This window comes from Balaenoptera borealis, assembly GCF_965194805.1.
Source record: "Balaenoptera borealis genome assembly, chromosome: 15".
NCBI classification, from domain to species: Eukaryota; Metazoa; Chordata; class Mammalia; order Artiodactyla; family Balaenopteridae; genus Balaenoptera; species Balaenoptera borealis.
Window position 1 is genome coordinate 91,422,646 of NC_138871.1, and position 26,948 is coordinate 91,449,593.

Sequence of the window (26,948 nt, forward strand, 5' to 3'; positions counted from 1 at the left end):
CGTGGAATTTAAATTAAACCTGCAACATTTAACATGCATCCTTCCAAGATTCTGACATATCTAGTATGTCTCGTCCAGGTTCCAACATTCCTCATTCAGCTACAAAGTCAATATTTATTGTCTGTTCCAAGTTCTACTTATTCTGATAGCTTTAAAAGCACATTTTTCATTGATTCATTAACAATGAAGGAGAAAGAATGCTGAAATATTCTTCACTCAAGGAGCTGCACTTCCATCTGGATCCAGGGTGTGGGAAGGGCCTCCCTTCACCCTATATATCCAGCTCCTGAGGCAAAAGGAGCAGATTCTGGTTTGTTCTAGGAAGCAGGGTCAGGAAAGCCTGACCTAAAAATTCCAAATCCGGCTCCACAATCTCTTCCTGAGGTGAGAGGACTGTCTCTCTACTTCTACACAAATTCAGTCGGATCCAGGCTACACCGTCTAAACTAGGGCTCTGTTAAATATTAACAGACTCTAGAAAGAAGTTAGCAACTATTGGTGAGACACACTGGCCCGAATATTTGTGTCAGATCTTAATGTTTCCAAAGCCGTGTCCTTTGCAGCACACAAATGAGATGGGGCAACAGCAGGCCCTGCTGCTGGGGTCGGGGGCCACACAGTTAACACGGACAGAGGCAAAGGCCTGCTGTCTGAGCCCCAGACACCAGTGGGACAGTCAGTGAGACAGTCGCATTCTCTGAAAAGGTCGCCCGGGCTCTGCAACCTCTGCTTCCCTAAGCCTGGACCACGTATTCAGACTATGCAGTGGGGAGGGGTGCCACGTGGCCTCAGAATTAACACAGATGAGGGGCTGACGTGTAGACAGAGGGGAGGGGTGCCACATGTCCTGAGAATTAACGCAGATGAGGGGCTGACGTGTAGACGGAGGGGAGGGGTGCCACGTGACCTCAGAATTGACACAGATGAGGGGCTGATGTGTAGACGGAGGGGAAGGGTGCCACGTGGCCTCAGGATTAACACAGATGAGGGGCTGACGTGTAGACGGAGGAGAGGGAACCAGAGGGATGCAAGGATAAAGGGGAAGATAAAGCCTTCCACTGAATTCAGCAAAATCAAATTAATGAAATGTCATAGATGTGAAAAGAAGTTAATCACAAATCTTGTATAACGGCGGCATTTCACGGCTGTAAGACACCAAATACAGGTCAATATTCTAGAGAAAAATAAAAAGTGGGCGTCTCAGGGGACCTCACACCCCAGGAAGCTCCGACGTCCCCCTGAAGTTGGCTCAGCAAGTGTGAGGAGTCCCGTTTCGACGGATCTCGAGGCCGTGGCTTCAAAAGGCGGAGGTCCCCTGCACTTAGGTTACCCCCGCCGGCCCTGTGCCTGTCGGGGTGAGCGTGCAGCTCCTGGGCACGGGCTTGGTCCCCTCGCCCTGGGGTGATACCTGTGTTTGGACGATAGTAGCGGTCATGCTGTGCAAACGTGCAGTGTCTCCACGAGGGACACAGCCGCCCCATTTCCATCCACACTCAGCTGTTACAGAAACGTCCCTATGACCCCACCATCCAGCTGCAGGTAACGATGACTGTTCCCCTTAAAAAAGGCTAAAGGACCCTAATTCTTTTTACCCTCCTAATGGGACAAACTTCCCCCCTCCCTACTTTTTAATTTCAATTTTCTGGATATATTCTAATTGTCTCATCTGTCTCCTGAATACAAGCACCAAACCTGTCACAGGGTGCAGGCCTGCCTGTCGAAATCCTTACTGAAACATTATGACAATAACTGAATTAAACCTCGGCTGTGAACGGATTTTACTAGTACATAATGTGATGACACGGTATGGAGGAAGAACGGGATTCAGAGACAGAAAAATCTGGTTTATAACTAAGCCTCCCTTTCCTGGCAGAGTGAGACTGGGCGAACCACCGTTTCTCTGTTCCCTGACCTGTGAGTGTGAAAAGCCAGCCACACCTGCCTTGTCCAGTCATGAAGACCTGATGAAAACGAAAAGAATTTGAAAAAGAAGAGATGCATGTATATGTATAACTGAATCACTTTGTTGTATACCTGAAACTAACACAACATTGTTAATCAACTAGACTCCAATATAAAATAAAAGTTAAAAAAAAAAAAGAAAATGGAAGTCCTTCCCACGTCACGCAGCATTATTCCAATGTAAGAAATTGCTGTTAAGATGACAATTTCTAGCTCTAAGCCTCTTTGTCATCCATGTTTCTCTTCAGCGTTTATTTGCTATACACAGTTTGTTTTGGGTCTCTAAGTTTTTGCAGTATTAGAAATAATATATTTAAATTTCATTCAATTGTAGAAAAACTCCTCACTCTTGCTTATTTTTATAAAGTACAAAGCGGTAATTACTAACAGCAAGCCGCTGTGACCAACGATTCAAAGGAGGATTGGAGAACGGCCCAACACTGCTTTTGCTTTCCAGAAGCATAAAATGTTATTAAGAAGATGTGTGTCTGACTCAAGATACCTCACACCTATGTGAGTGCGCGTGTACGTGTGCACGTGTGTGTGTGCCCGTCGTGCATTCATCACAGAGCACGCGTGCAGCCTCGCGGTGGGGGTCAGGTGTGTGGGAAGCAGAGCTCCCTGTGGGCATGAAGGCGGGGGCTGGGAGGGGCACCGGGGTGCTGGGCCTCACACGGGGGCAGGGCTCACGTCTGGGTTTGCAGAATCACCAGTAACACGGAGAAGGGCTCAGATGTCCAGCCTGAGCACTTAACGTGTAAGCAGCAGAGGGTCAGGGGAGATTTCTGGGCAAGGGGACGGAAGAGCCACACAGAGGAATTAAGCTCAAAGCGTGTGGACAGAGGCCATGAGTCTGCGTCCTCACTATGGGCGCCACACTCACACAAAACCTAGGCAGCGACCTTTCTAGACTGGCATTAAATCCTACGGCCCCTGGTGGTTCTGGGGTTTTAATAGCATTCCTGGTGACGGGCCCTGCTGGGTACATGGCGGGACACCCTGGTGGACGAGGACGTCTGTCCCTGGAGCAGCTGGGCCTGGGCAGGTGCGCTCAGCCCCTCGCAGGAGCGGGAGTGCAGGTGTGCAGGACGCACCCCTGAGAACGGACAGGCCTCATACAGAACCCAGCAACAAGCTCTGTGCCCCTTGGAATCCTCCGGAAACAGCAGGCCCAGCGGCTGAGCCGGACCTCACACAGAACCCAGCAACAAGCTCTGTGCCCCTTGGAATCCTCCGGAAACAGCAGGCCCAGCGGCTGAGCCGGACCTCACACAGAACCCAGCAACAAGCTCTGTGCCCCTTGGAATCCTCCGGAAACAGCAGGCCCAGCGGCTGGCCCGGACCTCACACAGAACCCAGCAACAAGCTCTGTGCCCCTTGGAATCCTCCGGAAACAGCAGGACCCCAGACCACCAGCAGGGCCTGGACGGGCGGAGCCTTTGGCCAGAGCCCAGCCAGGGCGCCGAGCTCTCACAGGGATAAGACGAGACCATCACCTGCTTCTCCAGCAGAGTCTCTGGGTGGACGGTCACAAGGCCATCTGAGAGCCTCTGTGACGCCTGAGGACCCAGGAACGACGCGCGGCTCCCTGGCCAAGATGGGGGGCCTCCCTGCCCTCAGCGAGGGGGACCCCACGACCTGACCCAGACGCGACCCTGCAACAAGGAGCGTGAAGCCACAGCTGGGCAAGGACCTCACGGGGCTTTTCCTTCAAGACTCCAAGACTCCAAGGCCAGTTCTCTGCTGGTGCCCTAACTCGCCCCGGACTCTGCAACGTACTCTCCTAACAGCAGCCCCGGTGATTCTTTAACATAAGACCTATCTTATGACCCTGCTTTGGGAAGTCCTCAAACGACCCCTCTCCCTCCTAAAGAAAATCCAAGTCCTGCCCCAGGCCCACGAGGCCCGAGGACCCGCTGCAGCTCCGCCCGCATCTCGCGCCCCCCTCGCCTCCGCCTCAGCCGCCCTGCCCCGCTGGCTTTCCTGCCTCTGAGCGAGCCCGCCCGTCCCTGCACCGAGCTGTCACCCTTCCTCCCCTCCGGCGCCAGGATGCCACGTCACGGTCTGCTCACCCCTTACTCTGGGTGATTCAAATATTTGCTTAACTGTCGCCCACAGAGGGATTCCCACCGAGCGCCCTATAAAAGTAGCGATTCTCTATCCATCCCTCTGCACACCCCAACACTGATTAATCTTCCTCACAGCAGCTGGCACTGTCTGAACGTGTACTGTGATCTGTTCCTTTACCGCCTGTTTTCTCCCACGGGACACGTGGGAGAAAACGGGCAGCGTTCGCCCCGAATGCCCAGACCAGAGTCTAATCTCGGCACGGTGGCTGCTGAAGGTGGCCAGGTTCGTCTGTGGATAAATGACTGAATAAACGGGTTACGCTCCGCTCTGCTCTAACGGTCCACGGCCGCCTGACTCCTAGACGCAACGCCAGGTGGACGGCAGGCCGCCGACCTCGCTGGTCCCCACGGTGAGCGCTGGAGGGAAACTCTCCACCTCTGGACTGTCCTCCTGGGACGACTGGGCACCTGCCCTCCTCAGGGAGGGGATCGAAGCAGGGTGCTGCCCCCGCAGGAGCAGTAGGGACCCCAGTTCCCGTCACCTCCCCTGAGCGCTTCGCCTCCCAGGAGAAACCCTGACTCGCTGGGTTGCTGGTTGGAGTGACGGTTATCAGGTTACCAGTGCCGTGTGCGCCCGCCTCCCGTGTGTGGCCCAGCTTCCCGGAGCCCAGGCTCCCGCACACTACGGTCCCTCCTGACACCGACATGTGCAGCAGCTCAGTCAAGGGGCTCCCTGCCTGTAAGACACACGTCCTGAGCCAGACCCTGAACATACGAACTAAGTTACACCAAGCCCGGGTCCCTGAAAGCTCACAGCTCACTGAGCATTTAATGCAAGAGTTTCGGGTGTAGAAGCAGCCCACGGTGAAGAAAGGAAGACATCGGTGGGAAACACCTTAACTCTGGCCACAGCGGATGGCGAGGATCCCAGAGGGAGGGGGAGGGCCTGCTGGTGATGGAGGCAAGGGGCCAGGAGACGCAGGGGGCGATGAAGACCTGGTCTGGGGACTCGCTGGGTCTGAGCTGCTCGAGATGCGTCCCAGACGCTGCAGAGCAGAGTCTCCGTTTCAGAAGAGACAGTCGTATCCGCACGACTGGACTCTGCTGAGGCGGCCGGGAGCCCAGTGTGCCCCGCAGCCCCCGGGGAAGGTGCAGCTTGTCACCCGTTGCCGTGCGCGTCCTCCTCGGCAGAGAAGGTAGATGCTCTTCCTGAACTGAGCATGAAATCCTTTTCTGATTTTAATCTTATTCCCTTTCTTCTCTGAAACTTATATTCATATCCACAAATTTAAAACTTTACTTATGAAAAAGAACTGAGAATGTTCACAAGGATTATAGGAGCAGAAGCGGATTTGAGCAATCCTTCCTTCAGGTATTAATCAGCCAGCCAGATGGCTACGGCCTCGCAGAAATGACTAAACACTCCAAGTTCAGTGACGAATTGACTCATTCTCCCCGTAGACCCTCACTCCAAACGCAGGGACCTCTGAGCTCCTGCAAGCTTTTCGATTCCACAACTGCAGTGCTTGATTGTACAACTGTTGCACTTGGCTTGTACAACATTCCACTTGCCCATTACAAGAAGGAATCCCGTCCCCACCCTCACTTCTGCACACACTGATCTGCTCCCAGAGCCATCGCTTCACTGTGTCGGCGATTCACGAGCTACCGCCAGCGCCGCGGAGGCCTCCCGCTCGCGGCTGTGATGCCATGTGACACGAGACACCTCGTCACCACCGGCGCTGGGCACACTGCATCCCCCCGTGCTTCGTCTTTCCTGAGAAACCAGAGCTCAAACCACTGCCGTGTCCGTGTCTCCTGGGGATGACTTGACACCACGCTGCGAGTCAGTATCTCTCTTAAGGGCTCACGGGATCAGGGGAAACGAAAAAGGGCCGCATGGCACCAGGGATGGGAGAGCGGACAGCTACAAAATAAGACGGCAGGCAGATAACCAAGCAACACACACAGCTGCTATCTTCTCCTTTAAGATAATGCACTGTCTTCCAAACTGCTGCCATGCTCACAGTCACTCAGCGGCTTTTACCTGCGTGGTCTTTGAATATCTTTGATATGACGACCGGGACTCCGTGTTCCACGCCGCCCTGGAAGACAGGAAGCAGGGGCGCAGTTGAGATCAGCGCGGGGCCTTTGAGGAAAAGCGTGTCGAGGAAAAGCCAGTGCGCTCATACCTTGACGCTCAGGCCCAAGCCGCCCACGCGCTGTCTGCGAAGCGTAACAGTTCTGTGCTTTAAAAAATTTAGAGAACAGACCCAGTTTAGGTTAAAATGCACGATCAGAAAGTGAATGCAAAATGTATACATAACTTCTTAATTAAAACTTTAGTGACTGTTTATACTTCCAAAGGGACGTTGCTTAATTACTACAGTGATGGCACCACTTCAAATCTCCAATCTGCAGTATTACATGGAAACAAAGATACTGATAAAAACAGACCCTATTAGGTGCATTCTTTACACAAAATTCCTGCAAAGCTGGGGTCATCTTACCCCCATTTTGTCTGAGGAATTGAGGCCCCTGAGGGAAAAACCGGCCCTGGTTCCCCAGGTAACAGACAGTGAGGCCGCAGAGCACACACTCAGCTCTGTTTCTAAAATCTGTCTTTCCACTAATCCCCAAACGGGCTCCCTTTGCACCACACTTCTCTGTATAGTTCAATCGTTTTTAGTCCACCTGTTAAGTAATCAACGTTAACTCGTGAACAATCGATTATCTCACGTCCTGACCTTGTTTAAAGGTGTCGCTGCTGATGAGAAGCCAAGATCCATGCTGCCCCTGTGGGCTGACGGGCTGGTCAGGGTCTCCATCTCTTACATGCTCAATCATGTAACGTATTTTATTTTGGTCTCAACTGCCTATTTGTTAGTTGTGAGGCTGAGAGGGCGTGAATAGGGCGGCCTGGGGTTAGATGAAGGGGTGTAGGAAGTGTGTTTACCTCCAAAAGGTACTATCGGAATAAAACAGAGACATGCGTTGCTGTGATTATTAAGGGAAAATATAAGCGCTTTTAGACTCAATGACTCTAAAGCCTGTGTGTTTGCAAAGCAACAGCAGAGAGGGAGTCAGGGGTCTGGGAAGAGCCGGGGGTCCTGCCCGAGCCTGGGGCCCACTCACCACCAGTGAGAAGAGAGGCGGAAACTGCAGAGCCACTTGTAATCTTATTACAAGTTTTTATTTGTATTGTTTTATTTATATTTATCATATTATTTTTATTTATTATTTTAGTATTTAAAATCCACTTGTAATTTTATTCTTAGGAGTGAATACATTATAAGCTTAAAGTAAAGAAACCAAAAATTAGAGCAAATAAAACTATCTTAAAGTGTATACGTGGAACACATTTTATAAATCTGAGCTCTTTCGCACATGTAACATTTTGAACTGATGAAATACTTATATAATCATACATGGAAAAAGAGCTATAATTCGGGACTTTTGCAGCAGAAGAATCGTTTTGCCTTTTCCCTGGTCCTGGGCTGGACTCCCAGTGAGACACTGGAGACCAGCAGGTGACACTCGTGTGACAGGGACGCCAGGTGACATCGAGACCACGTTCCAGGAATACTCCTGTCACCTACACAGAGGCAAAGCACAGCCGACACGGTGGGCGGAGGGGGGACCTCTGGGTCCAGCTGTGCTCAAAGTGGGGACAGGGAAGTTCCCACGTGTGACGCAGTCACACTGATGCTTCCAAGGGAAACTTCCTGAGCATCAGAAGATGAGAAAGTTGGATTACCTAATACATTAACCAGGAATCTCTACGATATTTCTCAAAACATTCGATAATGTTTTTCATTTTAGCCATTAATATAAGCATCTGAACCTCACTGAGAGCAAATATTGGTGAAAATATATTTTGAGAAGGAGTAAGTTGGTTTCTGCCTCAACTGACCTCACCAAAAAAATGACCTTTCGAATCCATCATTTTATTCATGTATCGATCTTGGGAAGACAATCTAAAGGAAATGTCAAGAAATGGTCAGCTGTGGCAAAGTGTGTTAATGCACACCAAAAATCTGTTCTAATATGCCTAACTGGTGAGGAAAGGAAATTATGCCATAAAGCTCTTTAGTGTTTGTTTAAGAGAACTCAAAGAGCCTACCGCTGCTTATTCCGGCCAAGCCAGAACACTGCTTATTCAAATATTTGCTCTATGCAACCTGCTAAGATGTCCTTTCTGAGCACATGTGGTCCCGGCATCTAAAGCTCGGCAAAGCTGAGTTTCTGCACGCTTCTGAGTTTCCTACACAGGAAGTTGCTGTGAACCGAACTGTGTCCCCCAGATCCCTATACTGAATCCCTACCCGCCTGCTGACTGTATTTGGAGATCGGGCCTTTCAGAGGCTTAACCTAAGGTTAAATGAGGCCACAGAGGGGCTGGTCCTACAGGACTGGGGCCGGTATAGGAAGAGCAAGAGACCCCCGAGCCCTCTCTACACACACAAAGGACATGGCAAGAGGACAGACGTCTGGAAGTGGGCGTCCAGAAACCTGGCCAGAGCCTGGCCGCCACCTTGACCTTGGGCTTCTGGCCTCCAGACGGTGAGAAAAAGAAACGTCTGTTGTTCAAGCTCCACCCACCCACCCCCATCTACCCCCTCGTCTGCGGTATGTTGTCAGGGCAGCCTGAATTGACAAGACAGAGGCCAAGCAAGAGAATTATGGGAAGGAATGTTGCAAACCATCGAGTTTCATAAAAACACCAGGATGTTTTGTCTCTTCTATGAAAAGTTGTTCTTCCTTATCTTTTAAACCCCCCTCATTCAAGCATCACAAATTCTAATATTTTAAAGTTGGAAGAAAAGGCTCAGCTAATCCATGCTCTCGTCAATGAGGATTACATAACTATCGATATTAAGGTTCTAAAAGAGGTGAACATTACCACATACAAGCACTTTATTTTTCAAAACACAATCTGTAAAAATTAGTGGATGGTGAACACTAAATAGGAAACAAAAGTTCTGCAGCTTTTAATTGAAACCTTTTACACCATAGCCCAGATAAAGCCACTCTTCCTTCTGTGTCCTGACATTCACGACCTCACAGCCAAGCCAGAGCTGATCCTTGTGATCTAAGGCCCTGCGTAGCTCTGTCAGCTCTCCAGACAGAACTAATGTCACCAAAGGCATCTTCTAACTAAACCAAACAGTCATTCTTCAGTTGGTTTACTCAGTACACATCTGCAGGGTCAACTGCCCAAAGATCAGGAGCCAGATATGACCCAACGAGAGGCTCAGTTATAAGAGGAAACGGTGCGGGAGGGGCCTTCTCTCCCTTCAGACGCGTCTTCCCTGTAATCCGGGCTCTTCCGCCCGCCCAAGGGTCCAGAGCACAACCAGACTGGCTGATGAGACTTCTGGAGGATGAACTGTGGAACCTAAGGTAACTATCCAACCAATTCTCTTCAATTCAGTCCCGCTCTTCTTTCTTCACAAACATAAGTAAGGTCCTTCAGCAAATATTCTTCTGCACTTTATCATTTAATCCCCAGCTATGTCTGATGGTCATCACGTCTGCATCCTGGAGCTGCCATCACCGTAGCAAGACTCCGCGACGCCCACGTTATCTTCTGACTGTAAACATTCTGAGACAATTCTTACCTGTTATAAGAGAAAGTGACTTGGGGATACTGAAAGTTGGATTTCCTACTCTGTCTTGCTCTAAAATACTGATCTTCAGGTACTGCCACAGCATATGTAAGATCTGGCCACACGTTTTTACTCAGGCATTTAAAGTGCAGACTTAACACTAACTTCAAATTTGTTACAGCTGTTAACAGATGTTCAGATTTGACTGTTGCCGTCTCCAGAAAGATGGGTTTCAGGCCGTTGTTAAAATAAAAGTTGCCTTTGTGGGGCTGTGCCAGCAGGCCCGATACCCTCTCCCCGGCCTGGGCTTTCTTCTCTCAAGAACCTCCCATCAGTGGAGGACTCCAAGTGGGGCCCCTGCGCCCCTCCCCGGGGGCTCCCACCTGCACCCCCTCGGGACCACCTGAGCCACACCTGCTGCTCAAGGAGGAAAGGAGAGAGCAGGTGGGAAAACAGTGACAGAGGCATGAGCCTGAGTTTCCATGACATAAGTGAAGGGCCTGAAAGAGAAACTTAAAATTAGCAACTTAGGGAAAGAATTTTCTGAAGTATTTGATTTCTCACATACACACACAAATACTTTAAAAATTATTTTTTTTTCCAGAAAATAAAGTGTTACTGGACTTTCATGTTGAGGAGGGTTTTGGAGGAGGGGTGTCAGACCCCAGGGGCCTCCGTCCACAGGGCTGGGATCCTCCAGGGAGCAAACACCTGGAGGGCGTCTTTCAGGACAGGGTCGTGGCCTCTCTCCACTCTTTTTAAACCGTCCACTCAAGCAAAATTCCCTCAATCTGTGAAGAGTCTGGATTTGTCACTTGAAATAAGTAAATTATTCCTCCATGAATTGTGGTTAGTGTTTCAAAACAATAATAGTTATTTGAAAACTCTCGTGCATATTTGTTCAATTTGGTAACGGAATCAAATCTGCCTTAGGAGGACTTAAAATCAATATACCAGACTCGGAGTTTCCAAAAACGTACTGCAATTCCTAGAATGTAAAAATACCGAATACCCCTACAGTATTCCAGCTTCGGGAGGAGTTGCCAGAACGCTACGTGAGACCTTTCAGGCCTGACCACGGCAGTGACGGGGGAGCGGCCCTCCACACCCCAGACCCGCGCACAGACGGCGCCCTGAGGCCGAGCTCCTACACGTCCACACCTCTGCATGCCCTGCCCCGCACGTCCGCTGGGGCCCTTCGTCTGAGGCCTCGGCCAGGCCTTGCTGCGGTGCAGGGAGCCCTGGAGATGCTCCACCCGGGCTGGCCCAGCACCCAGGACCCTCCCGCCCCAAACACCCCTGGAGACCCATGAAACACAGGAGCTTTTTGCTCAGGGCTCCGGTGGGCAGGGACCCTCCACCTCGGGCTCATCCACCCGACCCTCCCAGAGCCACCCGGCCTCAGAAGCTATGCGGCCCCTCCTCCCCGTCAGCTCTGCCTGTGCAATCAGAGTACGTGATAAAGGCTCAGCCTTCACTGTCCACTTGTTGCCTTCGCTGGCTGTCCTGACCCCTGGCATCCGATTGGCCAGCTCCTCTGAGCTTGGCTGGTTGCTATGCACACGAAGCTGAGGAGCAGCTGAGCAGATGCTGCACGACCACCCTCCTCTTCATCCCTCAAAACCCCAGCGAAGAGGGTTCACCACACTGGGGTCAAAATGGATTTGAGAGAACGTGTGCATTACTGGGAAGTAAGGTTACCTGAGATCAATATATTGGCTGAATTTAAAACACAAAGTCTTCTTGGGGGGGGACTTGAATCCAAACAAGAATGTGCAGGAAAGGCATCAATCACCTCTGGGTTATTCACAGGGGAGTCTGCCATCATTACAGGGATGAAGTAACCATCCACAAGTATCACGTCTCCATAGTATCACGGGTAAGTTTAAAAAGCACAATATTCGCAAATGAAGGAACAATGTTATTCCACTCATATAAATCTGAAAAGCACCATTTGGCTGTGGAAAATCCACGTAAAGTAAGAATGAAAATTTAAATGGAACAGCATATACGAGTATCAGTATAGTAGGGCTTCAGAGGTATCTGCGCATTTCATTTCTTTAAGAAAAGTGGAGAGATTTAAAGCAAATACGTTGGTATATGGTAAATACGGATGATAATTACATGGGGTTCTGCTTATTACTTTTCAACTTTTTCTATGTTGAAAAATTATATAATTAAAGGAAAGAACAATAAAAATGTTTAGCAGATTATGCAAAATACACTGCTGTTATGATTTCAGTTATTCAAAGTTTCACTGAATGACATATTTTTGCATTTCATTTCCTTACACAGTGGCTTGTGTGCACACAAACACACACAAACATGTATAAATTATTTTACCCTTCAACTAAATCGCGGTATAAACCTTTATAACGAATTCGCCCCATCTATTCCCTAACTCAAGGTTTTCATATTTTTAAAGCCAGAACTATCCTACTGAAGTGAAGCGGACTACGGGTCGAATCCGCAAGCATTTTAATGAGCGAACGCACAGCACTGAGGGCCAGGCCCGGGGAGAATTCCACAGGAATCAAGAGCCAGCCACTGTCCCGGCGGCACGAGGGAATTCCTGGCAACTTGCTGACAACTGCACTTCGGTGCTTGTCTGGAAGCCTCTTGGAAGAGCCCGCCCACCCTCCTCCTGAGGGTACGACTTCGGTAGCACTGGTTAAACTCCACGGCTGCCACCTCCTCACCTGTGACGGCTCACAGGTCACTTCTCAGGACCGACCTGCACTCTCCAGGGCTCCTTCTGTGCCTTGGATCCGTTTCCACACAAGGGCACCCTCTCTCACCACCCAGCCTTCAGCTATGGAAAGGATTCTTCTGGAAATGACCCACCCGAGAAAAAAGGCAGCGGCCTTTCCACTACGCACAGATTTCAAACAGGAACGAATCGTTAACGCCAACACGTGTAGAGGGCTAGTTAGTGATTTCCAAAAGCAGGATTTCTTCCAACTAAAAGTAAGCCAGTCAATCAGAAAAAAAAAAAAAAAAAATATATATATATAGATTTCCTCTGGGACAATACAGTACTAATAATGAGTGAATAATTCATATTAATTTTTTTATACAGGCCCACCCCAAAGATCGTATATAATTCTTCAACTGCTGGGTTAATCATTGAAAAATGAAAGCTCAGAAGGTGGTTTTGTCTTTGGTTTCCTAGTTTATAGGAACGATCGCCAATCCTTCTTCTGTGGTGTTTCACTTTGCAAGTAGGAGTATCTGCCCTGCATCGATGAAGTGGCTGGAGCAATGGCCTGGGGTCCAGTGACCTGCATCTCACAGACCTAACTGGGGCTCTCTCCTCACCAGCAGGATAATGCAGGAAACTTCTGGACCAGTAACTCACTAAGACCCAGGAGGCAGCACTTAGAGACCCAGAGCCAATTTACAGTGTGAATATACACGTAGAAACCAATTTTCAGAAACTAAAAGGAAATGGATTTTCAGCTGAGGTTCTGGAAAAATGGAAAAAATTAAGAAACTAATGAATGTTTGTCAGTAAACAGATATCAAGAACAGGGAAATATATAAAGCTGAGGAAATGTATCCAATGAGTTCAGAAGAGTGTTTTGTTACTAGGTCACTGGTACTTTGGCTGAATGACAAAACGCCTGATGGGAAATCAATAATTACTAGTGTAAGAAAATACAACACTGTAATAAAGATTAAATTCAAAGAAAGAAATTAAATTCAATTAATTCAATTCATTAAATTCAAATTAAAGAATTCAAAAAAAATTTTAATTAAATACTAAAATAGATAGAGGTGGTACCTACTCCTGATTTATGGACCCAAAGAATAGGAAGCAAAAGGGGACTACAGAAAGGGTATCAATTTAGGTGGATAAAAGTAGTAACAAGGCATTTATTGTACAACAAAAAAGCAATTATAGAACTGTGTGTATTGTGTACTATGTACAGAATTTATTAGAAACTGCCATTACTTTGGCAGTGTCATGATAACAAATTCATCTGTCTCAGAAAGTTTAATCCAAGTTTAGTTCTTTAATCAATACACTAAATACACTAAAATAGCAATTTGCTGATACTCTTCACAGGACTTGTCACGTAAGCCATAAACCTAATTTTTAAAAATGCTTTTAACAGGCTCCGTGGACCATCGGGATGTACCAGGAACAATCTGCAGATGCCTCTCGTGGGCTCAGGACCACGTGGCCACCAATCAGGGCATCACCTGCGCTCAGCGATCCTCACGAACGTGATCAGAAATGCATCTACTTCTGCTCAAATGCCACTTGCCCACACAGGTGCAAAGACGCAAGTGGGAAACCAAGGAGGGAGCAAGCCAGCTCCTGGATGGGAGGGTGCACACAGGCCCAGAGAGCGGCAGGGCCAGCACACAGACGTCTGCAAACGCCCACATGTCAACAGCACGGGGGCCACGACCCAACGTGTGTTCACAGGGGACAAGCAAGTGGAAAGCCGTGAGGTCAGGTCAGGGCCAGCGTACGCGGTGCCTGGAACGCAGAGCAAAAAGTTTCCGGACCCGATTCTAATTTCTACGATCAGTTCACAGGTTCGTGATATTAGCCAGACAGACCTTCCGTGAAGAAGACCGAACACCGACAGCACACACACGCTTCCAGAAAGAGAGACCAGAGCGGACACCTCCAGCTCCGGGCGAGACCCCTGATCACAAACCAGAGGAGCAGGGGACAGAAAAGGAGAGCAGGTCCCCCCTCTTGCAATCTGTTGGGGTCCCCGATCCAGGTCCTTCACCAACTAGGTACTCGCGGGGCGTCTGGTCCCGGCTCCCCTCCCCCCATCTTCTTCCTGAGTCTCCACGCGTCCACCCACCAGCCCCCTCGCTGCCCGCGGGGCCTCCACACCACTCGCCTATGTGTTCCAGCTCTTGATGTTTCATTCCTGAGATTTCTTCAGATCTACTTAACAGCTCGGACGCTTCGTTTCTAAAATGTTATTTAACTGGTACGTTGAAATTCCGATTTCACTGACCGTTTGTGGCTGGTCTCGCATTGGCTGGCTCACTTTTTATAACCCTCCTTCCTTTGTCCGACTGTTAGAACCTCCCGTTTAGTCTTCAGATGTAATGCACATGCACCTTGCATGCAACGCACCGGACCCTCTCAGAACCCCAAGTCTCCGCAGGCCCAGCTCTGCGTCTCTGGCTCACCGGCTTTTCCTCCCTGTGGCTTCATCCCCGCAGGTCCCCGTGAACCCGCAGCTGGGAGTCGTCTCAGACCTAAAGTGTGTTCCTCCAGAAGGGCCCTGCATCTTCCTTCCGCGTGGACCTGGGGGGACCCTCACACCTGACACCACCTCGCACTTCGTTTTCAGCTTGAGGTTCTTTTTTTTTTTTTTTTTTTTTTAATTAATTTGTTTTTATTTTTGGCTGTATTGAGTCTTTGTTGCTGCGCAGGCATTCTCTAGTTGTGGCGAGTGAGGGGCCACTCTTCGTTGTGGTCGCCGACTTCTCATTGTGGTGGCTTCTCTTGTTGCGGAGCATGGGCTCTAGGCATGTGGGCTTCAGTAGTTGTGGCACACAGGCTCAGCAGTTGTGGCTCGCGGGCTCTAGAGCGCAGGCTCAGTAGTTGTAACGCATGGGCTTAGTTGCTCCGCGGCATGTGGGATCCTCCCACAGCAGGGCTCGAACCCGTGTCCCCTGCATTGGCAGGAGGACTCTCAACTACTGCACCACCAGGGAAGCCCCAGCTTGAGGTTCTTCATGCCGCACGGGACGTGTAAACTCCAGCACCAGACCCGAGTGAGCGGAGGTCGGGGAGGGGGTCCTCAGGGGACATTTGTCTGGTTTCGTCCCTCTTCCTCCTGAAGCCAATGCCAGCCAGGCAAGAACTCTTACCGCCCCTTCTGTGGGAAGGACTTGGTTTTCAAGTTCCCACTCTAAACCTGTGACCTGGGGCTTTCTTCCTCCAGGTGGGGCTTAGCAGAGTCCGGTCTGTCCCCTCCTCTGGCTCGGCCCCAGGCTGCCTCCTGATGTCCACTCTGACGGCTGTGCCCAGCTCGCGTGGGTGGCAAACCCCGGTGCAGCTCACACTGTGTGAAGGGTGGCCCAGCATTTTCAGGGTTCAACGCTGCCTGTGATTCCCCGGACAGCCTGCACTGCTCCGCGCTTTCCTGACAATTTACCAGGCAGCGTCCCTCGACTACAAGTTAGCAGAGGAGCAGCTAAGATGCTGCCTAATTCTGTAATTAACTTTGTGAACGCAGACCAACAACCTCCTCTTCCTGAATCTTAATTTCCCAAACAGTAAAATGAGGGTATGGAATTCTCCAGAATACCTTCCAACCATAAATGTGCCATGACTTAAAGGGCCAAATACAACACAGAGATCTTCTAATTTTGTTTTCTGTATATGCAACTCCTTCACTACACTCAAACCACAAATGTAAACTTACAGTTTAGAAAAATAAAATATGTCAAAAATATAAAGCAATCTAAACAGAAACTCGGAAACGTGAGAACAAGCCAGCTCTTTCATACTGCAAAGCACACACTCTCTTTAGGAGATAATTAGAAAACCCAGAGATTTTAAGCATTCAAAGTACCATGTTGATCTGAATGGATAGGAATATAAATGAAATATGAAGTCGCCGATTCTAAACTCTGATAATGAATCAGCAGATTTGAGAATCTATTGGTTTTTATTAAAGAATAAATTGAGTTTCCTCTCCCTCTTTCCTGATAAGAATAACATCCATCCTTAAACGATATAATGTTTATTTTTTCAGCAGTTTCAAGAAAACAAAATACAAGTCTACTCCTCAATCCTGACTTCTCAAACAATCAAGAATATAAGTGCAACCCAAGGTGTAAAGTTCAGTGTAAACGGTCTTAGGTTTTGAGAGAACCAAATTCCCTCCAGGCTCACATTCTGAGTAAGTGTTGGATCACAAAGTGTGTTGATTTTGAAGCGAGCATATACCTCCCACTGAGAATAGAGCTTGAAATGTAAGAATCGATCATCAGTATTATTTTCTATTAAGAAAACTGATCTTGAATATCGAAGCACCAGTGTGAGCCGTCCACACGGCCGGGAAGTGCCTGTTCTAAGGCACTAACTGGGCCCTGGGGTCCCAGTGACAAGCCAGGTACTGCTTGACTTCACCATCTGTAAACGTGTGTTGAACTGAATCTGATGATACATTTTTCATCTCCTGGGATCCCAGGGACTCGAGGTTCGGCGAGATGTAAAATTCACACTCATCTCTTCTGCTGATCGGCTGAGGAATCATCATTATTACATCTTCCTAAGGTTTGGCGAGATGTAAAATTCACACTCATCTCTTCTGCTGATCGGCTGAGGAATCATCATTACTACATCTTCCTTTCCTGCTCCTCAGGATATTTTAAATGGAAAATAACCGCTCTCCACCAGCTTCTCTGGTGGAGGTTAACGTGGAAACATTCAACGATACGAATATAAGAGAATCGCTATGGTCCGACCCCCTTAGAGGTGTCCTGATTCTGTACCAACAGCCGTGGCCTTTGTTAAGAGTCATCTTTCTCATTCTCCAAACACATGATAAACTCTCATGTCCAGATTAGCTTTATTTTTATAATCAACTGAAGAACACAGGGTTTCAACTGTTCCTCAAAGTAATGGGACTGAACCCAATGCGATTCTGTATCTGGGGCAGAGTAGACACTCTGATCTCAGTAGCTGAGTATGCTCTTCTAGGTACAAAGATGTCCTCGGAATCCCCCTCCCAATTATCCAGCCCAGACAGGCATGTTTATTCAAGGAGATATTCACTCCTTTCCTACAAAGGAGGGCTTCCTAAGGAAGCAGCAGAGATCAGTAAGGATGGAGCCGGCAGAGACCGGGAACAAATCCACGTGACCCACCCTCTAACTTAGAGCAGGGAGTTCTAATATCAAGCTTTAGGCACCAATAAATCATTTGAAATTGTAAACATAAATTTATAGGTCTGAACACTCACCCATTTTTCCTATGAAGGAGCCGATAATTTTCATCAAGAACATAACCTTGGGCAGAGAATCCAACGCTGAATTCTAAAAAGTGTAATTTATTTTTCCTGGACAATACAGCACAGAAACATTACCTGCTTTTACTGTAACTTGTCTGCGATTTTCTGTAGAGTACAAATTCACTATTAAGAAGGGGGACACTTAAGTGTTTACAAAACACCCCTGCTTCTCCCTCTCCCCGCCACCCCCCATCCCGTGTGGTATTTAGAACACGTGGAGGGAAATTAGCAAAGGGAAGGTCAGTGATGGGGCCAGAGAAGGTGAGCACAAAACTGCTCTATCTGTTCTAGAGAGATCAGATTTGGGGCCAGCGGGAGTCTTAGTAAGAGCTGGTGCCGGGGTGGGGTTCCGCAGGGTGCACTGGGGGTTCTGGAGGTCGGGATGCAGGATCCGGGCCTGAGGTTCCAGGGAGGAGCCCTGGGAAGGACGGCGTCTTGTCTCTCGCCCTCCTCGTGTGGCTCCACCGTCCTGGACCCAGAGGGGTGCCCTCAATCAAGGCCGGCGGCCAGAATGGGCGCAGCAGGCGGGCAACGGGTGGTGGAGGGTGGCCTTGGGCTCCAGGACAGAAGGAGGAGGACGCCATCCAGGTGGAGACGTGAGCGCTGAGGGTCATGAAGTGCCGTGTGTGTGTGGACACAGAGGCGAGGTCACCTGACGCCAGGGAACCTGATGAGGACACGCTGACTGCAGGACTGCGGATGGACCTGTTTACGTCATCTCCGACATAAAGGTCACGAGGACCCAGAAACCCTCATAAATAAGGGTCTCCAGAGCCTCCAGAAGAGCCAGCCGTGACCTGGGGACGGAAGAGCTTCAGGGATCCTTCCAAAAACACACAGAAGGAAACTCCTTTCCTCTACATGGTTTCTTGCTCATCATTTTTGTAGCTAATGGGAAGGTCTATTCAAAGGAAAGAGTAATGACTGATGTTGATAATTTCTATATATAAGCATACATGCAGATATGTAACACGAAATGCACATGATATATCCACAGCCATTTAAGTCCACTGGAAGGAAAATAGGAGATTTCAAGTATAATATATTGTATACATATATACATCATTTGCAATAGTCCCAAGTTAAACTTGGAGATAAAACTTGCAAAAGCATTTTTCCCTCATCTTTATTCAATATTCTAACACATCTAGTACATAAGTTTCTTACCCTTAAGAAAATTTCACTTGTAACTGACTGAAGCTGAGAAGGACCAAGCGTTACGTGAAAATCCCTATTTGTATCCACAGAGGCAGGGATCAGGCTGATACTGAAAACCACCTGCTGTATCTTCCATTGCCTGTCGCTCTAGATGGAAACCCTCAAGTTATTATTCTTTCAGGAACTGGATTATCTGTCAAGTTACGTACTTTCTAGTTTCCAATGAGAATATGTCCAATCTCATGCTGTGGTGTCTGGGGATATTTTTAATATAAAGCTGCTCAAGGAAAATACATTAATGAAGAAATTAAGAAAGTCAGGGAGAGTGTAAACAATACAAACTTGAAAAGATGCTTTGCTTTGCAATAATGGGGACATTTAGATACGGCCGAGGACCTTGTCAGGCCACGTCCTGCAGGACCACTCTTAGGGGGCTTTCATCCGGGGAGACCTCTGGGCTGATCTACGAGACACAGTCTGAGACAAACCCCTGGGGCCTGCAGACGCAGAAGGACTTACATTTGCACTGTGATTGCTGCCACTAACACAGATGACATCTTGTTTTTGAATTGTCAGTACCTCTTTCGTTAGCTTCAGGCGGATGTCATAGGCGTGTCCAGACCCTTCGTCGTGCAACAGGGCAGTCCCGGTTTTAGTCTGAAACAAAACAGAGATGAAGAGGGTGTGAGGATGGGAGAGCACGGACCCTGACAAAACACGCCTGCCCCTGTTCACAACCTCCTGAAACACGCCTGTGTATTTATCACATACCCATGCATCTGACTAGGATTTGATTAATTTAACACAAAACAATGGAATTTTTAGCATTTCTTCCTGAGTAGTTTTTATAGGATTTGTATAAAACATGTTTTTGGCAGGTGAAGAACGGATGAGCCAGAAAGGCACCTTTGGATAAATTAGAAGTCACCTTGTCCGCGTGAAGTCATGGACCTGCCCCCGGCTGAGCGGCGCCCGGTCACACGGGTGGGCACGGGTCCCGGGCGAGCACTCGGACGGCCCTCCTGTCTCTCTCGTGCCTGCACAGGGCTCTGGCCAACACAGCCTCGGACACAGCCCTGCAGCCAGGAGGCGGGGAGGAGGGTCGGGATGCTGGGAAGGGCCGCAGGGGTCTGGTGGTCAGGCCAGGACCAGACGGCCCAGGGCTCACTGGAGTGAGGGCGCGACCAGGTGCGGCCTCTCCCCCCGCCGTCCAAGCCGGCACACATGCACACACACGCACACGTGACGTGCAGCATACTGTCAGTGTGCAGCGATCAGGGCAGGAAGGTGAGGTTTGGCTCACACAGACAAGCCTTCAGTTGCGAACGAGGAACCCTGAACTCAAAGTAAAACCAAAGGCTGATTAAAAAAAAAAAAAAAGACTAAGAGGCAGTGTCTGCAAGGAGGCGTTTTTTTCCTACTGCGGGGTCAGAGGTCATCATGCATCCTTTTATAAAACAAGCTTTAATCCAGCAGGACGTGGGGTCTCTGTGGGAACAGGAGGTCCGGCCGGCTTCCCGTTCTCCTGCTCCCGAGTCACGGATACACCCACGAACACGCTTGTGGGGTTGACCGTACGGAGCAATCGTTCCCTGGGGGCCTTGGCCACGTGGAGTCGGTGGGGACACTCAGGAGAGGACCCGGGGTGGCTGCTGGTGGGGGCAGGGGTGGAGGGACCCAGCACCCAAGGGAACCCGAGACCAGGGCAGCTCCGCAGGGAGAGGGCTGATCCTTGCGTGTCGTTTAGAGGGAGAACCGTTTCCGGTTCACATCAAAGAGGCACAACTTCGACCCATTTCTATCGATGTGTAAAGCACACGCTCACGTACAGTGTTCATTTCCAGCTAATGCATCACGACCAACCCACGTCAGTCAGTTGTCTTAGGGACGAAACCCCCTCCACCCGGCCCACGAGGAGAACGCAGGTCAGAGGCCAAAGGAAGGGTGGCAGAGCTTTAACAAGTTAAACACAGTATTTAAACTGTGTTAGACATTTAAAGAGTCAGCTACTGAAAGCAAAAGGATTCAGTGGAGAACTAAGTCGAGTCGTCTGTTGCCTTAAGGTGCCATCTGACCCCGTGACGCTGCCAGAAGTAAAGCCAACTGCTGCTCAGAATGTTGAAAAATAAAGTCAGGAACATGAACAAACTGGAGAGCATTCAGCATTCCACTCAAAATCACAATCTTATTCTCATCACTTTCTTCTAGAAAATCACTCCCCTTCTGTCAAATGACATGAGTGCGCCAGAGATGCATATCCCCGTAATATAAACATAACAGCCCCCTCCCCGGGATCCCAGCACCACCGTCCTCAGGGGACCCGCCCAGAGGCGCAGAGGCAGGACAGAAGGCGGACCGCCGAGCCGGGTTCTTCCCTCGCACAAGCCGCGGTCAGCAGGTCCCCCCTTTACATAACTGAACACACTTTCTCGACATTTCTCGGAAATAAAACAACTTCTTTAAATTACATGTTGGTCTTTGCCATTCAAAAGCCAAAAAATTAAGAACAAAACTATACCCAAAAGCAAAAACATTAAGAACAAGCCTAAACTCCCCCCAAACGAGAACAAAAGGAACGCCTGCCCGTGCGGGGCCCCCCTCTCAGTGCGTGGTGAGGCCTCGCTGTGTCCTTGTCCCGTCGGCGGCCCTGTGCCCTGCCCTCCTCACCCGCACGGTGAGTCCAGAGGCCCATCCCGCAGCCTCTGCCTACGAAACGTCCAGAGCCCACGCTGCTCTCAGTACCTGGGCTGCCGCCCTCCCCCCTGCAGCCCGGCCCGACCCAGGCTGACCCTGTCAGCCCACCGTCCAACCATCCTCTGAACAGGGCCCCCCAGGACCACAGGGCCGCTCGCTGCCTGAAGAGCCTCTCCCTCTGGCCCCGGTCCTCGTCCCAGCCCGGCGGTGGCCCCCCAGCCTGGCCCAGGATCTGGTCCTCGGCTCCTGCGCCCCTGGTCCCTCCAAGCCCCACGCGGCCCCTCTCGTCACCTGTAGGTCTTGGCTGAGACTGGCCTTGTGGACAGGCCTCCCCACCAGCCACAGGGCCCTAACCCCTGTCCCCTGCTTCGTCTTCTCCCTTCAGCCCACGGGACTGTGGGCCTCGTGCCAGAGCCAGGCATCCCAGGTGGGGGGCCCTGGCCTCACTGCCGGGTTCCCAGCTCTCACAGCAGAAGCCATCGGCCAGGGGCACAGGGGATGCTCTGTAAACAAGTGAAATAGGAAGGCCACCCTCTTCCCACAAATGCATCTTCAGGTCCATGCAATTCCAATAACAATCCATGAAGACGACTGTGAAATTTACCATGATACTAAAGTTACATTTTGTGAAATAAGACTGGTGTTGCGGGAAGATAATTGATCCATAAAACATTAAGCCCACCACATATTGTGGTGCTAAACAGTCGGATGGAAGAGGCAAAGGAAGGCTCCAGAAAGTTTAATTACATCATTGGAAATAGTTCATAATATCTTTTGCTTTTGTAGCCGTACCACATGGCTTGCAGGATCTTAGTTCCCTTACCAGGGATTGAACCCAGGTCCCGGGCAGTGGAAGTGCTGCGTCCGAACCACTGGACCGCCAGGGAATTCCCCAAAATATCCTAAAACTATTGCTTAGTGATTTCGATCATTATAAACATGGTTCTCATACCTTACTTCAAAAACACTCCCAGAGAGATCAACCCTCGTAAAAACATAGAAAAACAAAAGTTCTTGAAGAAAATATTAGTGTGTGTGAGGAAAAACTACCAGGTTAGCTTAACTCAAAAGCCAGAAATTCTTGAGAAAAAGATTCATGGAATTCACTACATGGAAATATAAAATTTCGTATGACAAGAACTCCATATACAAAAATATATGCATATAGTAGACACAAGGTTAATAGGAAGAGTCTTACAACTTAAGACGGACAAGTGAACATCCTATAAAAACTGAGTCAAAGACATGAAAAGGAATTCCCAAAAGAAGGAATAAAATGAACAATACACTTGAAAAGAGATGCAAGCTCACCAGTAATCCAAAGACTCAGTTACTCAACAATGATTTATGCTTTTTAAACTATTTGATAGGCAAACATTTAAAAAGAACAGCAGTACCTAGTGTGGACGGGACCTGGAGGAGCAGGTGGCCCACGTGTGGCTGGTGCGGGTGCCACCTGCCTCCTGGAAAGGGTCCGGGGATAACGAGGGCGTCTGTCATGCCTGATCTGGAATCGGGTGTCTCTGCCTCCAGGAATCCACCCACAGGCGCAGCCAGGCAGCCGCCCTGGGGGTGACGTGAACCACCGTTCCCCACTCTCTTCACGGTTGGAGTGTGTTACCCTTTGATGTGACACTAAGCGTGAGCCTAACAGACTTAACACACCTGATGTACTTAGAACATCAGTTCTGTATCTCTCGGCAAGAAAAGTGTCCACAGATATCAATTCCTGAAGAGCAAAAGAGCACACAGCACCTAAGATACAAAAAATTAAGTTTGTACATAAATATAAATGTAAAGAAATGCATGGAGAAAATTTAGAATGATAGGATTTCAAAAACAAATACTAGCAAACAGAATCCAACAGCACATTAAGAGGATCATACACCATGATCAAGTTGGGTTTATCCCAGGAATGCAAGGATTCATCAATATACGTAAATCAATCAACGTGGTACACCATAATAACAAATTGAAGGAGAAAAACCATATGATCCTCTCAACAGATGCCGAGAAAGCTTGTGACAAAGTCAACACCCATTTATGATAAAAACCCTCCAGAAAGTAGGCATAGAGGGAACTTTCCTCAACATAATAAAGGCCATACATGACAAACCCACAGCCAACATTGTTCTCAATGGTGAAAAATTGAAACCATTTCCTCTAAGATCAGGAAGAAGACAAGGTTGCCCACTCTCACCACTATTATTCAACATAGTTTTGTAAGTTTTACCCACAGCAATCAGAGAAGCAGCAGAAATAAAAGGAATCCAAATCGGAAAAGAAGTAAAACCATCACTGTTTGCAGATGACATGATACTATACATAGAGACTCCTAAAGATGCTACCAGAAAACTACTAGAGCTAATCAATGAATTTGGTAAAGTTGCAGGATACAAAATTAATGCACAGAAATCTCTTGCACTCCTATACACTAATGACGAAAAACCTGAAAGAAAAATTAAGGAAACACTCCCATTTACCACTGCAACAAAAAGAATAAAATACCTAGGAATAAACCTACCTAGGGAGACAAAAGACCTGTATGCAGAAAACTGTAAGACACTGATGAAAGAAATTAAAGATGATACCAACAGATGGAGAGATATACCATGTTCTTGGATTGGAAGAATCAATATTGTGAAAATGACTATACTACCCAAAGCAATCTACAGATTCAATGCAATCCCTATCAAACGACCAGTGGCATTTTTCACAGAACTAGAACAAAAAATTTCACAAGTTGTATGGAAACACAAAAGACCCCGAATAGCCAAAGCAATCTTGAGAAAGAAAAATGGAGCTGGAGGAATCAGACTCCCTGACTTCAGACTATACTATAAAGCTACAGTAATCAACACAGTATGGTACTGGCACAAAAATAGAAATATAGATCAATGGAACATGATAGAAAGCCCAGAGATAAACCCATGCACATATGGTCACTTTATCTTTGATAAAGGGGGCAACAATAGACAATGGAGAAAAGACAGCCTCTTCAAAAAGTGGTGCTGGGAAAACTGGACAGCTACATGTAAAAGAATGCAATTAGAAAAAAAAAAAAGAATGCAATTAGAACACTCCCTAACACCATACACAAAAATAAACTCAAAATGGATTAAAGACCTAAATGTAAGGCCAGACACTATAAAACTCTTAGAGGGAAACACAGGCAGAACACTCTATGACATAAATCACAGCAAGATCCTTTTTGACCCACCTCCTCGAGAAATGGAAATAAAAACAAAAATAAACAAACGGGACCTAATGAAACTTAAAAGCTTTTGCACAGCAAAGGAAACCATAAACAAGACAAAAAGACAACCCTCAGAATGGAAGAAAATATTTGCAAATGAAGCAACTGACAAAGGATTAATCTCCAAGATTTACAAGCAGCTCATGCAGCTCAATAACAAAAAAACGAACAACCCAATCCAAAAATGGGCAGAAGACCTAAATAGACATTTCTCCAAAGAAGATATACAGATTGCCAACGAACACATGAAAGGATGCTCAACATCACTAATCATTAGAGAAATGCAAATCAAAACCACAATGAGGTATCACCTCACACCAGTCAGAATGGCCATTATCAAAAAATCTAGAAACGATAAATGCTGGAGAGGGTGCGGAGAAAAGAGAACCCTCTTGCACTGTTGGTGGGAATGTAAATTGATACAGCCACTATGCAGAACAGTATGGAGGTTCCTTAAAAAACTAAAAATAGAACTACCATATGACCCAGCAATCCCACTACTGGGCATATACCCTGAGAAAACCATAATTCAAAAAGAGTCATGTACCACAATATTTACTGCAGCTCTATTTACAATAGCCAGGACATGGAAGCAACCTAAGTGTCCACTGACAGATGAATGGATAAAGAAGATGTGGCACATATATACAATGGAATATTACTCAACCATAAAAAGAAATGAAATTGAGTTATTTGTAGTGAGGTGGATGGACCTAGAGTCTTTCATACAGAGTGAAGTAAGTCAGAAAGAGAAAAACAAATACCGTATGCTAACACATGTATATGGAATGTAAAAAAAAAAAAAAAAAGGTTCTGATGAACCTAGGGGCAGGACAGGAATAAAGATGCAGACGTAGAGAATGGACCTGAGGAGACAGGGAGGGGGAAGCATAAGCTGGGACGAAGTGAGAGAGTGGCATGGACATATATACACTACCAAATGTAAAATAGATAGCTAGTGGGAAGCAGCCGCATAGCACAGGGAGATCAGCTCGCTGCTTTGTGACCACCTAGAGGGGTAGGATAGGGAGGGTGGGAGGGAGACGAAAGAGGGAGGAGATATGGGGATATATGTATATGTACAGCTGATTCACTTTGTTATACAGAAGAAACTAATACACCATTGTAAAGCAATTATACTCCAATAAAGATGTTTAAAAAAAAAGGGGGGGAAAAAACAAACAAACAAAAAACCAACATTTTATGTAAATGTCCACAATTCTCATATACGTATATGCATCACCTATTATGGATGGTTTAATCTGGCCACTCTTACACTCGCTGCTAAAATGGCTTGTCCTTCACATGAGTGGAGGTGGCATGAAGCAGTCCGCTCGCTAATTTTAAAAAATCATAAAAACTAAAGTTAACTATTTTATAGCTTTTTAATTTACTTATACAACCAAGAACACCCCTCTCAAATCACTCCGTGAGGTATGTGTTAGGAGTGTGGCAGAGCTGAAGGTTTCCAGGAGAACCACACGAAACAGAAGCCTATTCTGTAACAGAGCACGGTGGACAACCTCTCACTCACCAGATGTTCATGGCTATTCTACCGAAGAGCACTGTACACAAGTTACAATACAGAGATGTACACAAGCAGTCTTAATGCATTTTCCTTGTTTATTCAGAAATAAGCATATTTTCTTCACTGAATCATTGACAAATGAATTAAAGAATGAGTATCAAGTGCAAAAATAAAATAAAAACAAAGAACTATGAAAACACACAGAGGAGGGAGACAGTCTATCTGTATTCCTTAGCAGTTTATTCACGGGGAGAAAGACAGGGATGGATTTTTAATTTAGTCCAGTTTTCAGCAATACATACCTAAGGGCATTATAAGTAGTACTTTGTTATAAAGAATTCTAAACTTCTAATATTGTCTCTTTGATCTTGGTTTACTGGGTCTAACAAATATGAAAGATCATACAAAATATTCCCTGAAAGGCTGTAGACATTCTATACACGGTACAACTGAAACTGTGAGGTTTATGTACTTTTGAGCAATTACTTTTGCAATACGTAAAAAATGAAAAGATCCTGTAGAGAAGTCCAGTGATGTCATAGAAAAAGCATCAGAGGACATAAAAATTAATTCCACTTCTGTCACATGCTGGCCATACACATTTGGGCCATCCATCTTCCTCCTCTGAGCCTCTGTTTCCTGATGGGTAAAATTAGATCATTCCAACTT

The 26,948-nt window shown here is 47.6% G+C and overlaps 1 protein-coding gene across 19 annotated transcripts in view; it reads right to left on the minus strand.

Moving 5' to 3' along the window:
- SNTG2 (syntrophin gamma 2) overlaps positions 1 to 26,948 on the minus strand; it is a 221,886-nt gene that overhangs the window by 119,680 nt on the left and 75,258 nt on the right. For 13 of the 19 annotated variants that reach the window (XR_014234716.1, XR_014234717.1, XR_014234718.1 and 10 more), the window contains exons 2-4: positions 19,321 to 19,458; positions 6,224 to 6,280; positions 6,079 to 6,136 (exon numbers count right to left, since the gene is read on the minus strand). Coding sequence is in view for 11 of the 19 variants with exons in the window: in XM_082356518.1 (XP_082212644.1) it covers positions 6,079 to 6,136; positions 6,224 to 6,280; positions 19,321 to 19,458 (253 nt within the window). In the remaining 8 variants the exon portion in view is untranslated. Of the gene's footprint in view, positions 1 to 6,078; positions 6,137 to 6,223; positions 6,281 to 19,320; positions 19,459 to 26,948 lie in introns of those variants that run through there. The other 6 variants (XM_082356512.1, XM_082356510.1, XM_082356511.1 and 3 more) reach the window with 4 other exon arrangements.